This window comes from Camelina sativa, chromosome 14, assembly GCF_000633955.1.
Source record: "Camelina sativa cultivar DH55 chromosome 14, Cs, whole genome shotgun sequence".
In the NCBI taxonomy this organism is placed as follows: Eukaryota; Viridiplantae; Streptophyta; class Magnoliopsida; order Brassicales; family Brassicaceae; genus Camelina; species Camelina sativa.
Window position 1 is genome coordinate 12,077,900 of NC_025698.1, and position 16,151 is coordinate 12,094,050.

At 33.1% G+C, this 16,151-nt stretch overlaps 1 protein-coding gene across 2 annotated transcripts in view; it reads left to right on the plus strand.

Moving 5' to 3' along the window:
* LOC104741120 (microtubule-associated protein TORTIFOLIA1-like) overlaps nt 15,164-16,151 on the plus strand; it is a 3,082-nt gene continuing 2,094 nt past the window's right edge. Inside the window, exon 1 of one of the 2 annotated variants that reach the window (XM_010461902.2) lies at nt 15,164-15,919. In XM_010461902.2, coding sequence (XP_010460204.1) covers nt 15,337-15,919 — 583 coding nt within the window. In that variant the 5' untranslated portion in view covers nt 15,164-15,336. The remainder of the gene's footprint in view (nt 15,920-16,151) is intronic. The other variant, XM_010461901.2, reaches the window with a different exon arrangement.

Below are 16,151 nucleotides of genomic sequence, written 5' to 3' on the forward strand. Positions count from 1 at the left end.
CTTCAAAACTACTCATATCGCAAAACCTGTCAACATTGTCTACAGAGAAGAACATATTCATGCCATTCACCCAAGATCCCTTTTAAACCCTTTCACATTCTTTTAAAATCCTTTTATAAATCCTATTTTAAAACCAATATAAAACTTTTTAAAGACATTGATAAATTTCCAACCTTCGAATTCCGAATTCACCAAAACATCATAAAAAATCAAATTGAAATAGAAATTGAAGTCAAAATTAAGTTCCGAACCAAACTTACAGATGGGAGAAGAAGAGACGATGAATTTGAAGAGAGGACTGAGAGGAAAAATGAGGGAGAAGAAGAGTTTGTAATTCGACGAAGAAAATGGCATTTTGAAGTCTTTGAGTACCCAATCAGCCGACGACTTCGTGTCTGCAATCCGACGAAATCGAGAACCCAATTGAAGCAAATACAGATTTGAGTGAATTTCGCGATTTTCAACCTCCCAGACGAGAACTGTACTTTTTGGAAGAGGAACAAGTGACTTTTTAGGATATATGATACATGGGGTTATATTTTTACAATTGACCTAGGCCTAGGGCTTTCACCCTTATAATAAAAAACATTGTAAAACCTTTTAAAATTTAAATTACGTTTTATAGTATTAACACCATTTAAAAGGTTTTACAAGCGTTTTAAAACGGATTTTAAAAGGTTTAAAAGTCTTTAGTTTTGGTATTTCAATGAATTTTATAGGATTTACAAGTGGTTTTTTAAAAGGTTTTTAAAAGGATTCGAAAAGGATAAACAACGTTTTTAAAATTCTTTGTAAATACCTAAACTTAAACGAAGTATATGCTAATTCTGCAAAGATGTCAAACAGTTATTTATTGAATAATCGAAAAGGAGTAACTTAACATTTTTCTAGAATAGTGTCACAGTAAAAACACAAAAAAATTAAATCTACTTGTAAACTAAACATTGAAATATCTTAGCCATTCATTATTGTTCTTCATGCAATAAACTAAAGCTCCATTCCTGCAATCACGTTTATATACCAACAAGATGCAAACTTCCATATCCTAGGTATTTGCTAATTTTGCAAAGATAATATAATTAATGTTAGAACCTATTAAAATAATTGCAATACCAACCAGTTAACCATTTTAAAACTCTTGTAAACCCATTTAAAACCAGTTTAAATAACCATGTAAAAACCTACATTGACCTGCAAAGATGTCAACCGCCATTTTCTGCTGTAAATCACCAATTGACTCATTTGTAAGATTGCCATATGTCGGAAAGCTCATAGCCAAACACTCCATTGTCTTTAGCATGAATACACCACTATCTTCAATCTTAGCAATCTATCAAGAAAAAACAAAGTGAAGAGTCCACAGTATTTACAGAGAACATGTCACAAAACTAGAAAATAAGCTCAACAGTATTTACCTGAGGTAAGCAATTCATGATATTGATTCTGGATAGAGATTTCTCTATATCATTTTTCATCCCAAATTTCTTCTAGGCAATATACGGCATTGCAACAGCATATGCACCCACCTGTTTATCATTAATTTTGTTATTGTAGAAAGACTTGGCTAAATCATAGATAGTCAACACCCTCTTCTCCAAATTGATCATCAATGGCATCCAAAGCTTTTCCTTAACCATCATTGGTGCCAATATTTTGTTTGTAGGTGCTTCCTTGAAGAGTTGACTGAATCTTTCTTCAGGGAACTCATATTCATCTTTGTCGTCAATGAATATGGAGTAATTTTCATCAGTCTCTCTCAAAAAAGTTTCCAACATCCATTCTTTGCTTTTATAGAACTCCGGATGACTTTCTACTCTTTTGCTTAATAACTTCACAACTGTATCAACATGCTAAACAACAACAAAAACCGGATTAGAACTTAATTTGAAATTTAAAGGAGTTTACAAATTTAAACAACCCTTGTTGTCAAATAATTCATATAAATAAGTTCAGACCCGGTCACACATCATCTTGTAAACCAGTTTAAACACATTGTAAAACTTTGAAAATGCTTAAAAACATATTTTAAATCCTTTTAAAACACTTTTAAACCTCTTGTAAAACTTTTTTAAAACCTTTTTAAAACTCTTGTAAAACCTTTAAAACCTTATGATTTGTAATCATACCATTGTTGTTAACGACTTCCCTGGCGTCTCTAGTGTTGTGAACCACCTAGCATCAAATTTTGTTACCCAGAACTTTTAGTTGCCAACATCCAAAAATAAACAGAATAACCATGAATAATTACAAAACCATGAATACATCTTTTAAAACGTCTATAAAAGACTAATTGAACTTTTACTTTTGTTGCTAGAAACTAAAACTTACTTTATTTTCCTTGAATTCTTCCATTCATTAAATATTTCTAACCGAGTATTATCAACTTTGGAAAAAGGATAAAAAAATTGGGTGCTTCTTCTTCTCAGTCGTCTAAGGCGGTTGAGTGTGAATAGAAGGAACTGTATTTTGTTCACTTTTTCTTTGCACACCACCAACATCATCAGATTTTTTTTTCTTTTTCTATGGCTGTACAAAACACAAAAATATCCCACTTTATATCGATACACTAGAAAACAATTTAAATAACTCATAGAAATTATTAAGTTAGATACATACCCTTTCTCTAGCTTGAACATCAGCATCAGGATTGTCACTTGGTTTATGTTTCTTCCTCTGCAGTGCCACAAGAAAATCACAAATTTTTGTAAACATTAATAAAATGTAAAACATCATAAAACATTACAAAATTAGATACTAACCTCTTTTCTGTTTGTAACATCATCATCACCATCAATGCTTTGTTTAGACTTTCTCTGCAGTTCAAAAAGTTTTTTAAGAAAACAATGTTTACATGATTTAAACCTAATCAGATACTTGATGAATCTTTTAAAATACTCATAACAACTATATAAAAAATTAATGATTTACCTGTTCTCTCTCTCAAAACTTTCTTCTTACTACTTGCTCCCTTCTATTTACCCATGCTTTTATCTTTTCCACTATCCTGATCTTCTTGAGAAAAAAGATTAAGTTTAGGTGTAGAAGGGCGTGGAGAAGGAGATTTATCCTTCAAAAATGATAACAATTGTGGTTTGATTTACATCAGGCTTTTAAAAGGGTATTTGGAAACTTATAAAAATACTAAATCAATGTACCTTTCGTGTTTCTTCAAAGTAATTACCATCATCACCCCGAGTTTTTTGGGTGTTTTCATTGTCTCCAGCGTAGCTCCCATCTTGTGTGTTTGACGGACGGACAGAATCTGCAGACGGACTTTCTACGACGTCTTCTCTAGCAATATCTTCATCAACATTTTGTTTGTCAGTCTGCAACAAAACAAAAGACCATATAATAACATCATTTAAAAGGTTTTACAATCTGTTTTAAAAGGGTTTTAAAAGGTTTTGGTCACCTTTGAAACCAGTTTTTAAAAACATTGTAAAACTTTTAAAACACCTTGTAAAACCTTTTAAAACCCTTTTAAAACAGATTGTAAAACATTTTGAAAGCCTTTTAAAAAATATTGTAAGACCTTTGAAAACCTTTGAAAACCTTTGAAAACCCTTTTAAAGTCTTAGCAAAGACTAATAAAACATTTTATACAGTCGTTTACAAAATAGATATTGACCTCTTCATTTCTAACCTCTTCATATCTATTATGTCCATCTTCATCTTTGTGAGACTGCAAAGGGAAAAGAAAAAAAGGAGCTCAGTTAAAGAGTTTAGTGTCCAATGTATGGGAAAAGGTGTGATCTTGGAATCTTACTCCTTTATCCTTATCTTTCTCTGATGTGGTTTTCACAGCTTCTTCAATGGCTTCTAGTCTTTTATTGAAGTCTTCTAACATGAAGAGGATTATGTCAAGTTTGTCAGAATCTGACAAATTTTTCTCCATTTTCTCATGTTTCTCAGAGACTGGCAATTTTTCCCCCATTTTGTCACCCAACTATCCCATTGCATAGTAAATATCAACTAATCTAGAAGACCATTCTTCTTTCTTCAATCTATAGTCTTTCATAACCAAGCCAATAACTTCTTCAAAATCATTGTCATCTTCATCAATCAAATGCTTATATTCTTGTGGATCTCCAATTATAGTTTTGACTTCAACCTACAAAAATAATCAAAATCCATCAAAAAAAAAAACTCATCAAATAAGATAACCAATGAATAACAAAACTACACTTTTAATAGAATTCAAAACTTACACAAGTTGATGTCTTAATAACATCAACAATTTCGTCAAACCATGGAGCTCGACTTGAATGCCAGTTGAGAAACAGCGGATACAATGTTTTGGAAAAATCACACCTTTTCCCAAAGGTAGAACCAAAAATTGGTACAGCAGTCAAAGCCCATATTGTTAATGCCAAGGAAAATCCCTTGACACTATACTGACCTTTTGCCCAAGAAGCAATATCCAATTTCTGAATGCATGAAGCAAGGATGTTATATGCTTCCTTGCCCCATGGTTGGGATGTATACATCTCAAAATCTGATGCATGCTTAAGCCGAGACAGTGGTATCTTCTCTAAAGAATACGGTGTCATCAAAATACCTTCTGTTAACACCACTGCAGCAAGGCATTCCTTTTCTTGATCACCCAAAGGTTCTTCATCCTTTTCTTGTTTTTTTAAAACTCGATTTTGAAGCTGAGATAAAGTGTAGTCTCCTCTCACCGCCCAAGAATATGGTTCACCAACTGGATCTATGCCGTTATTCCTTGGTTCTCTAGGTTCGCATTGAATCTGTGTGTTTAAGAAAACAATGATGTTAGTTTGTTCAAACTTGCCTAATATATGAGGTTATTGATAAAAAAAACTGTTTTAAACCCTTTTAAAAGGTTTTCAAACTCTTTTTAAAACCTTTTTAAACCATGAAAACCCTTTTAAAAACCTTTTAAAACCATTGTAAACCCTTTCAAAAAGGGTTTTAAAAGGGTTTTTAAAACCTTAAACCCGTTTTAAATGGGTTTAAGGTTTGTAAACCCTTTCAAAAGCTTTTAAAACCTTTTAAAAACTTGTGAAAGGATTTTAAAAGCTTTTAAAACCTTTTGAAAGGGTTTTAAAACCTTTTAAAGCCTTTTTAAAACCATTGAAAACACTTTATAATACTTGTTGTGAGAAAGAACTCTCTCATGCTGAACCGAAGAGGTTGCATGTCAACAGTAAACCATAAGTTACTCCTTGTAGTCTTCAGCCTTCTCTGCATCAAGTAGTGGAATATTTTCCTAGAAAATTTGATGTCTCTAGCAGAAAGCTTGATGATAGGCCCAAGGAAGGAATCTTGAAGCTTTTTGAAAGATTCTTTTCCTAATACACCTTTAACCTTGTCAACTAGGTTTAAGTCCAAATGTTGAATATGGTTGCTCTACCAATAGGTTCAAACCCCATATCATATATGCTTTTTGGTAGTACAAGGGCTTCAAGATCATTGGCTGCCATCTGTTTAAAGAAACAAACTTAATTAAATTTTTCAACAGATTTACAAGAGATTTAAAAGGGTTTTTTAAAGTTCAAAAATACACTTTATCGATCTGAATTCGTCTTATCAATACACTTTATCAACATAATTCAACTACGATTAATCTGAAAATTGATTTCAAATGATTTAACAGGGGCTTTTAAAAAGTGTTTTACAAGAGATAACAAAAATCCAAATTTACAAGACTTTACTAATTCCAAATCCATATCAAACACACTTATCGATCTGAATGCGTCAGATAGATCTTAATCTGGATTTTGAAAATTGTTTAACAAGGGGCTTTTAAAAAGTGTTTTACAAGAGGTAACAAAAATCGAAATTTGCAAGAGTTTACATATTCCAAATCCATATCAAAGAAATTTACCGATCTGAATTTTCGATCGAAAATCAATTTTTCAGATTGAATTCACCCAAAAAAAACAAAATCTTAACCACAAAACTGAAAAGAGTTTACGATCCGACGAACACGAAAGGAAATCAATTTTGATCCGACGATCGGACGATCCGATGAACACGAAACACAAAAAGTGAGGCGACGAACACGAAAACTGAGGCGACGAACACGAAAACTGAGGTGGCGAAGAAGAGAAGTGAGACGGCGAAGAAGAAAAAGTAGTGTAATTAGGTTTACTTTATTAAAGGTAAAATTGTCTTTTTCAACAAAAAAGAGGGTACTCATAAAAATGGACGCTTCCCAAAAGTATTTTTAAAAAGGGAAATGAAAAAAACGGCATTTTTGTTTTTCCCCTATTTTTTTATTTGGAGTCAAGTATGTCATAAATCTTTAGTTCTGCATTTATAACCTTTGATTTAAGTTGTGGAGCACAAATAATTAAAATTTTTTGCAACAAAGAATGACTGAACATGCGTGCAGATAACCAAGAATCTTTTGACAAGGTTGATTTAAGAGTCAAATCGTAGCATGTCCGTTATTTGACTAAAAACGGACATGTTTTGGCTTTGTCTCGCTCGACTGGAGAAGAGGATATAAAAAATCGATACCAGTTATGATGAGAACAATGCTTCCATAAAGCAAAATCTTGTAAATGACTTATATAATTATTTGATATAAAACCATGTAGAAACAAATAACACATTACACCATTTTTTGCTGACAATGTGACTGACAACAAATACAGAACAATAGCAATTGCAACAACACCAATTCATAGAAACAGAGAGGATTACAAATGTGACTCAGAATCCCTAGTAACAGAGCTTATACGGTGAACTCTTTTACTTATTCACTTCCAACTAGAGAATTCAGCTCTTCCAAAATACAAATAATATTACCCAAAAAGAAGAAGAAGACACATTCTTGACGCATTCATCAAACAGTGGCAGCAATGGTAAAATTCTTTCTTGTCCATCTCATGCAAGTTGAATTAGACTNCCGATCTGAATTTTCGATCGAAAATCAATTTTTCAGATTGAATTCACCCAAAAAAAACAAAATCTTAACCACAAAACTGAAAAGAGTTTACGATCCGACGAACACGAAAGGAAATCAATTTTGATCCGACGATCGGACGATCCGATGAACACGAAACACAAAAAGTGAGGCGACGAACACGAAAACTGAGGCGACGAACACGAAAACTGAGGTGGCGAAGAAGAGAAGTGAGACGGCGAAGAAGAAAAAGTAGTGTAATTAGGTTTACTTTATTAAAGGTAAAATTGTCTTTTTCAACAAAAAAGAGGGTACTCATAAAAATGGACGCTTCCCAAAAGTATTTTTAAAAAGGGAAATGAAAAAAACGGCATTTTTGTTTTTCCCCTATTTTTTTATTTGGAGTCAAGTATGTCATAAATCTTTAGTTCTGCATTTATAACCTTTGATTTAAGTTGTGGAGCACAAATAATTAAAATTTTTTGCAACAAAGAATGACTGAACATGCGTGCAGATAACCAAGAATCTTTTGACAAGGTTGATTTAAGAGTCAAATCGTAGCATGTCCGTTATTTGACTAAAAACGGACATGTTTTGGCTTTGTCTCGCTCGACTGGAGAAGAGGATATAAAAAATCGATACCAGTTATGATGAGAACAATGCTTCCATAAAGCAAAATCTTGTAAATGACTTATATAATTATTTGATATAAAACCATGTAGAAACAAATAACACATTACACCATTTTTTGCTGACAATGTGACTGACAACAAATACAGAACAATAGCAATTGCAACAACACCAATTCATAGAAACAGAGAGGATTACAAATGTGACTCAGAATCCCTAGTAACAGAGCTTATACGGTGAACTCTTTTACTTATTCACTTCCAACTAGAGAATTCAGCTCTTCCAAAATACAAATAATATTACCCAAAAAGAAGAAGAAGACACATTCTTGACGCATTCATCAAACAGTGGCAGCAATGGTAAAATTCTTTCTTGTCCATCTCATGCAAGTTGAATTAGACTACATTTGTTTTCAAAGACTAGTAACGTTGATTTAATATGCTAATGATGTGTTAGGTACATACCTATCATTCTAAATGATGTGTTAGGTACATACCTATATATCATTCCAACTGTCCTTGTCAATGGATGTGGTTCTTGCGTTACAGTTTTGATCAGAGAAAGATAGAGAAAAGAGAATCACAAAGAGAGACTTAACTAAGAAAAAGAGAGGCTTAAGAGTGATCCACAAAAACCCCTACAGGAGATGTATGAGGAGAAGTCGCTGCAGGAGCACATATTGCTCGGTCCAGACGCTTGCATAGTATTTATTAAGGAGCACAACCAGCCGCTATGGGTTTTGAAAACATAGAGATGGTTTACCGGAAAACGACTTATGTCCCTGGCCTTTGCAAGATCTTCGATGAGATACTCTTGAATGTGGCCGAAAATAAACGTAGAGATACATCCATGGATTCTATCACAGTGAAGATCGATGCTGTCAAGAATAGTATCAGCGTCCGTAACAACGGAAACTCCGTTTCCGTTGAAACATGTGGAGAAAAATGTTTATATCCCTCAAATAGTTTTTGGTCGTCTCTTGACCAGTAGTCACTTCGATGACAATACCACTGGTGGTAGAATCGGATATGGCGCTAAGCTCACCAACATATTCTCCTCTATATTCACCATCGAAACTGCTGATGAGAAGAATAAATTCAAGCATGTACCAACCAAACCTTTTGGATTATATGATTCATCTGATTTAGTATCTCTACTAGAATATTAAAGTACTATCTCGTAGTGTTTAGGTCTTCAAAGAAAACATGGCAATATCATCTACTCCCATTGTGACCCCATGTCAATCCACTAATAAATGGACACAAGTTACTTTCAACCTGACCTGAAGTTGTTTAACATCACTAAAATTGGTCGTGATACAATTTTGCTCATGGAAAAACGGGTTGTGGAAATGGCTGCTTGTTTGGGAGGTAGTGTAAAAGTCACATTTTATGAGAGCCTTCTTAACATAAACTCATTCAAGGATTATGTTGATTTATACCTTGGCGCCAATAGATCAAGGAAGGATCCTCTGCCAAGGTTTGTTCTTATCATTTTTCATCAATTACTTTGTATGGATTAATTACAACATTTATGGTTTTGATATTCTGAGTTTGCTGTGATTAGGATGATTTTGAACATAAATAGCACACTAGAGATATTTGTGAGTTTAAGTAAGGACAAGTTTGAGCAGGTATGCTACATTTGATTGGGATAATTTGATTGGGATAATTAATGACTTCTTCATGAGAACAATGAGTCATCTGATATCTATGTTTTCAGATTAGCTTTGTCAACTCAATTGACACAACCAAAAGTGGTACGCACGTCGATTATTAGACAACTCAGATCATAGATTGCATTACTAATGTCGTGAAGAAAAATAAGAAAAACGCTGAAGTGGAGACGGATAGTGTTAAAAACCACATTTGGGTGTTTGTCAATTGTGTTATTGATCATCCAGTCTTTGATTGGGTAAAAGAAACATTGATTCTTCCAGAGAGCAGTTTCGGGCCGGACTAATATGGAAAAAGAAAAGGTTTATTGGGCGAATTAAAGCTATTTAGATTTGGTCTCGGGGTCAGAATGGGATACATATGGTGGTGACATAGTTTGTGTACCTAAGTCCATCTTCAAATTTATACTATTGAACAAAAGACTTGACTTAATTTTCTTTATTAATCAGTCTTCAGCAAATCATTCTTATAATGCTTTATCCGATCATTTAATAGTTTTCTCTCAAAACTTTTTCAAGATACCATTAATTTTTACTCTTAACTGCATTTCTAACCCAAAACATTTGGAATCAACATTCAAACCCAATGCTCTTTTTCTCTTTCTTCCCCTTTGAGGCTTGAGTTGGTGAGCTTGGTTATTGTCTGCAATAAAAACCTACCTAGCTAATTGGCCCTCTCCTTACATTACAACCCCTTTTTGTGTTTTTCTTTGAACCCAATCTTATGATTTGTAATGATTATGATCAATTAATGTCTCAATGATTGATTAACACGATCAGATGTTTTATTGATATAGGTTAGAAACTTAGACTAATTGAAAAAGAAATTAAGTTGAGAGCCAGCATTGCTAATACTATCTTCTTCTTTTTTTGGGGCAAACGAGTTTATATTAAAAGCGGAAAACTTACACTCCAACTGTGCATTGCTAATACCTAATCTTCAACAACCATACCATAAATTAGGTGTAATATATATTATTATTAGGAATGTCGCCTATGTAAATTTTACGTAAAACCATTATCAAGATATGTGCTACTAAAATTTATTCAATCCGTTTGACACAAACGAAATAAAGTATTACATTGGGTATAAGTAAAATGCCATGTCCAGAATAGGCTTCAAAAACTGCACTAACGAGGTAAAGTGGTGCATGTGCACTTACGTAATATATATGCTGTGTTCATCATACTGCAGAGATGTTAAATCAATGAATTTTAATGTTATATTTTTTAAATAAAAAATGTAATATATGCATAGATGAATCCAAAAATTAGCCATGATTGAGGAGCAGCTTCCATGTGGAAAATGCCTATGATTGGTTCTTGTGCTAATGTTTGCAAATGATAATAACAAAAGTCCAAGCAAAACTTGGACCCAGTCCTTTGTTATAGTCATTACAATTTCTATACAAATTTAATAGTCTCTATATATAACCAACAAAGTTATTGAACATAACACTTTAATTTGGTGGTAAATTATAGTATTAACCAAATTTTTGTAGAGATCAAATATACAAAAGAGAAAGACCTTTGCATCTGACTCATTGATATCAGTCACTAATTACAATCTAATTATTGTACGGAGATCAAAGGAATTAGAACTGTGCCTTTTAATTTCCACTAGCTATGATGTTAGAAGATATCGTTTTCATTTGTTGCACCAAAATATATAAAACAAGTGTATATATAGTACCGTATATAACTAGATTTGAGTTGTGGAAAACAAATAATTGAATTGTTTTCAGTTTTTCACAAAAGAATGATTGAACATGTGATCTGAGACGGTAATAATCATCCTAAGAATATAAATTAATTATATGAACACAGAGATTTAACATGCATGTCACTTTTAAACAAATGTAATATTTGGTTAGTGTCCCTATTATTGGTTTAGCCACCAAAACATAGTAATTGAATGTGTCGGCTGTCGCCTACCCTAAACTTATAAAGATGTCGATTTTACATAATAATTACTTCATAATACATTAATATGTACAATTTATTTGGTCTTCTACGACTACTTCTGCATCATCTATAATAGTTCTATAGGAGGACAGTTCCAATCAACTTTGCTATATAACTTTCATTCTAGTTTATTTAATTTTGACGACAAACAGTATTAAACTTTTTAAAATGATATGAAGTAATTCTTCTTACGGAATTACATCAAATTAGATATATAAATTAAAGAAAAAGGGGGCGAATTCAAGCTATATAGATGTGGTCTTGGGGTCATAATTGGGCACACATGGACGATTCCTTGTACATGAACCTAACTCTCTATTAAAATTTCATATTGCCTACAGGCGACAACACAATTCCATTGGTAGATGCATCTCTCATCTCATCCAAAAAAGATAAAATTCTATTTATTTATTTTTAAAAACCAAGAAGAAAATAAGAACATGTGCAAGTGTTCCCTTGCAAGGAAAAAACATAGGTGCAAAAATATGAGAAATAACTAAAAAATGTGGGAGTTTGTTGTCACCATTTGAGGTATGTCCATGTGAAAGCTCTTCTCTTATCTTTCCCCAACTTGTATTAATTATTATTTGTAGTTTAGCTTTGCCACTTAGTCAAACAACATTACTAACATCAACATCCACCATTTGGTCCTCGCTCCAAATGTTAATTTATCCCCTTTTGCTCACTCTGTCCATTTTTCAGCTCTTACATCTGATTTAGCATGATATAAAAACTCCTTTTTAGGATAAAGGATTATGGTTATTTAATTTAATTGTTGTTTTGGAGATGTATGAGATATTGTTATATTATGATTGAAGTTACGAATGGTAGAACGTGGCTTTAATCTAGTAACGAATAGTTACAGTTTAATTGTTATTAACTCATGCATATAATTTAATAATAATGTTTTTGATATATTTCTAAGTAAAATAAGCTAGAACGGTCGACATCTCATAAGAATACAAGAAAAAGGAGGGGGAAAAAAGACATTCTAGCATTGATGGAGGCAATTGATTTGATTTTGAACTTAAATAGATGTCGTAACAGAAACAAAAGTGTTTTAATATAATCCATGCCACCTTAATTAGCTGGGCCTTCACTGTTGAACTATTTACATGATCTTGATGGTTTAATATTTTTATACACCAGCTAGCAAACTTATTGTCGCAAAGAACCAGTTAGATCAAATACAACCGATGAGTATGATGATGATCTTGTACCGATTCGGCTAAGGTCATTCTGAGTACCAATCAAATTNCATAGGTGCAAAAATATGAGAAATAACTAAAAAATGTGGGAGTTTGTTGTCACCATTTGAGGTATGTCCATGTGAAAGCTCTTCTCTTATCTTTCCCCAACTTGTATTAATTAATTATTTGTAGTTTAGCTTTGCCACTTAGTCAAACAACATTACTAACATCAACATCCACCATTTGGTCCTCGATCCAAATGTTATTTATCCCCTTTTGCTCACTCTGTCCATTTTTCAGTTCTTACATCTGATTTAGCATGATATATAAACTCCTTTTTAGGATAAAGGATTATGGTTATTTAATTTAATTGTTGTTTTGGAGATGTATGAGATGTTGTTATATTATGATTGAAGTTACGAATGGTAGAACGTGGCTTTAATTTAGTAACAAACAGTTACAGTTTAATTGTAATTAACTCATGCATATAATTTAATAATAATGTTTTTGATATATTTCTAAGTAAAATAAGCTAGAACGGTCGACATCTCATAAGAATACACGAAAAGGAGGGGAAAAAAAAGACATTCTAGCATTGATGGAGGCAATTGATTTGATTTTGAACTTAAATAGATGTCGTAATAGAAACAAAAGTGTTTTAATATAATCCATGGCACCTTAATTAGCTGGGCCTTCATTGTTGAACTGATTTTGATGGTTTAATATTTTTATACACCAGCTAGCAAACTTGTTGTCGCAAAGAACCAGTTAGATCATATACGACCGATGAGTATGATGATGATCTCTTGTACCATTCGGCTAAGGTCATTCTGAGTACCAATCAAATTTTATAAACGAAAAGAACAAGACGAGAGCAGGAAAAGGCCAGAAAGAATGAAACCATAAAAGAAGGGTGTGGGACGAACAAAAGTCACATGGAGGGTATATGTATTTCCCAACAATGCTACAAAATTGACGTCGCCGTCTTGATAATAACTGTAATGTTCATGAAAGTGATCATTCCTTTGTTCCTCCATAACTTAAAAAAATCTTCTATATATGTATATTTTTCATATCATATTCTACATACGTTATAGGCGTGAAACTAGTTATTATATTGTACACGTAGAAAAAGGTAACTCTATTTATCGTTTGGAACAATACGTACATGGTATTTTGATTACACGTCACAAGACTAGTAATAACATACGAGTAAAGTAACCAACCATATGTACCATATTAATGCTTTAGATGTTTTTTACATTTGAAATACCATTGCTTGTTGCATAATACTATTGGCCACACATGACACATGATAAAATTTGAATATGAAATCTTTTAAGAAACAAAAAAAAAGAGGAGTCGCAGTAACAACATCGAATCGAAGGAGGAGGAGTAAATCAAGTCACGTGCTCGTCAGGCCAATTTGCCTGCACTCTCCATTTCAACTTCACGTGCTTTCACATTATTTCTCTTATTAATGTCTCTCTCCTTCTTCCTCTTCATATTTACCATTCTATACCACTCTATTGTTTTTAGTTTTTACCATATGATTTGATTATACAAAAATCACATAATCACGTAATTAATCAGATCATATACATATATATATATTCATCAAATTAACAAATAAACTATCTCCATCCACACTATATAATACGGAAATGAAATCTGGTGGTTGCCATTTCTTACATCATGTAAACTATAAAGTCAAATCATTTTTTTGGCCCCAGAAATTATAAAACATTTAAAAAAGCAGGATTAAAATCTGATTAATAGCATCATTGATACGCTGAACAAGTCAAATGTCAAACACACATCACTATGTACAGCATATCATTACCAGAAACACAACATATTTTTGTCTTAATCGGTTTTATTAATTAATAGATTATACTGTAAATTTTTGGAACTGTTCTAAAGGTTCTCGCCAGTTAGGATATATATTCCATTACCTGTCAGTTTTAATTTTGTTTCATTTTATTTTTTTGTCCTATTCTAACATATTATTTGGTTATGGTTACATTACTTTATTTGAATTTTCAAATCATATATTATATCATATCTAGCTTTTGTTCTGTGAGAGATTTAACACGACATCAAAAAAAAAGGACAGAATCTTTCTGACCTATACACTATATCTGTAAGAAAAACTCACCAATGACTATAACTATTTTCTTTAAATCCAATTTAGATTTATTTATTAATTATAAAGATTATTATTACTATTATTTCCATGATTTTCTACCCATATAGAATTTAATCTAATTAATAAAAAGAATTAGCAATTGGGAAGAATAATGAAAGCAAAGAAAGTGTAGTCAAAAAGTACATTTAAGTTCAGTAAATTAGAGAAATCTGCAAAATAATAATAATAATAATACACGTTATTAAATGGAATTCAATTTTGAATGTGATATTATGTTTTCTAAAAATAATCCAATTTCAATTTCAAAAAAAAAAAAAACGGACCACAGATTTCGAATTAATATTGGTAATAAAAGAAACAAAATAAATAAATGAAATAGAATGTTTGAATTGAACAAACTAGTTAGAGTTTATCTACATTTTTAGTTGGATTAAAATATATTTTGCAATATTGTCAATTTAAGACCATTTTTTTTTCTTTAATTGTTTCCCGAAGTAGATAAAGTCTATTATCAAGTTGTATATCATCACCTTTATTTTTCATAAAAAAAAAAAAATATATATATATATATATATATATGTAACTATCGCATATTGCAATATAAAAAGCCAATTTAATTACATGAAAATGAAAATAGTAACATTATTTTAATTTTAATTGTTTGTTTGTTAACATCACTCGCTCGCTCCTTCCTTCCCTCTTCTTTGTTGTTAGCATTTAAAAAACCCCAAAATAACCCAAAACTGTCTCTACGAATTATATCGTCGGAGTCGGAGAAGTCTCTCTCTCTCTCTCTCTCTCTGCCGCCATTTAATGCTAACACGTTTTATCACATAATCGGAAAAAAAAAAAAATGTCATTATCTCCGTCGTCGTCTTCAACATCGCCGTCGTCGCAGTCACCGTCAACACCACCTGATCTAAAACAAAGAGTCATCGCTTGTCTCAACAAGCTCGCTGATCGAGACACGTTAGCTCTCGCTTCAGCAGAGCTCGACTCAATCGCTAAAAGCCTCACTCACGACTCCTTCTCTCCGTTTCTCAACTGTATCCACAACACTGACTCCTCCGTTAAATCTCCGGTCAGGAAACAGTGCGTCGCTCTCTTGTCGCTTCTCTCTCGTTACCACGGCGATTCCCTGACGCCTCACCTCGCTAAGATGGTTTCCACCGTCATCCGCCGTCTCCGAGATCCGGATTCCTCTGTTCGCTCCGCTTGCGCCGTCGCTACGGCTGATATGTCGGCTCACGTCACGAGGCAGCCGTTCGCTTCCGTCGCGAAGCCGTTGATCGAGACTTTGGTTCAGGAAGGTGACTCGAATCTTCAGATCGGAGCGGCGTTGTGTTTGGCGGCGTCTGTTGAAGCTGCGACGGATCCGGAGTCTGAGCAGTTGAGGAAGTCGTTGCCTAAGATTGGGAAGTTGCTTAAGAGTGAAGGTTTTAAAGCTAAAGCTGCGTTGTTGAGTGCCGTCGGGAGTATCATTACCGCCGGTGGTGCGGGGACTAAACCGGTTTTGGATTGGTTAGTTCCGGTTTTGATTGAGTTTTTAAGCAGCGAGGATTGGGCTGCGAGGAAGTCTGCTGCGGAGGCGTTGGGTAAAGTTGCGACGGCTGAAGACTTGGCTTCTCAATACAAGAAAGCTTCCACGGCGGCTCTTGAGAGCAGAAG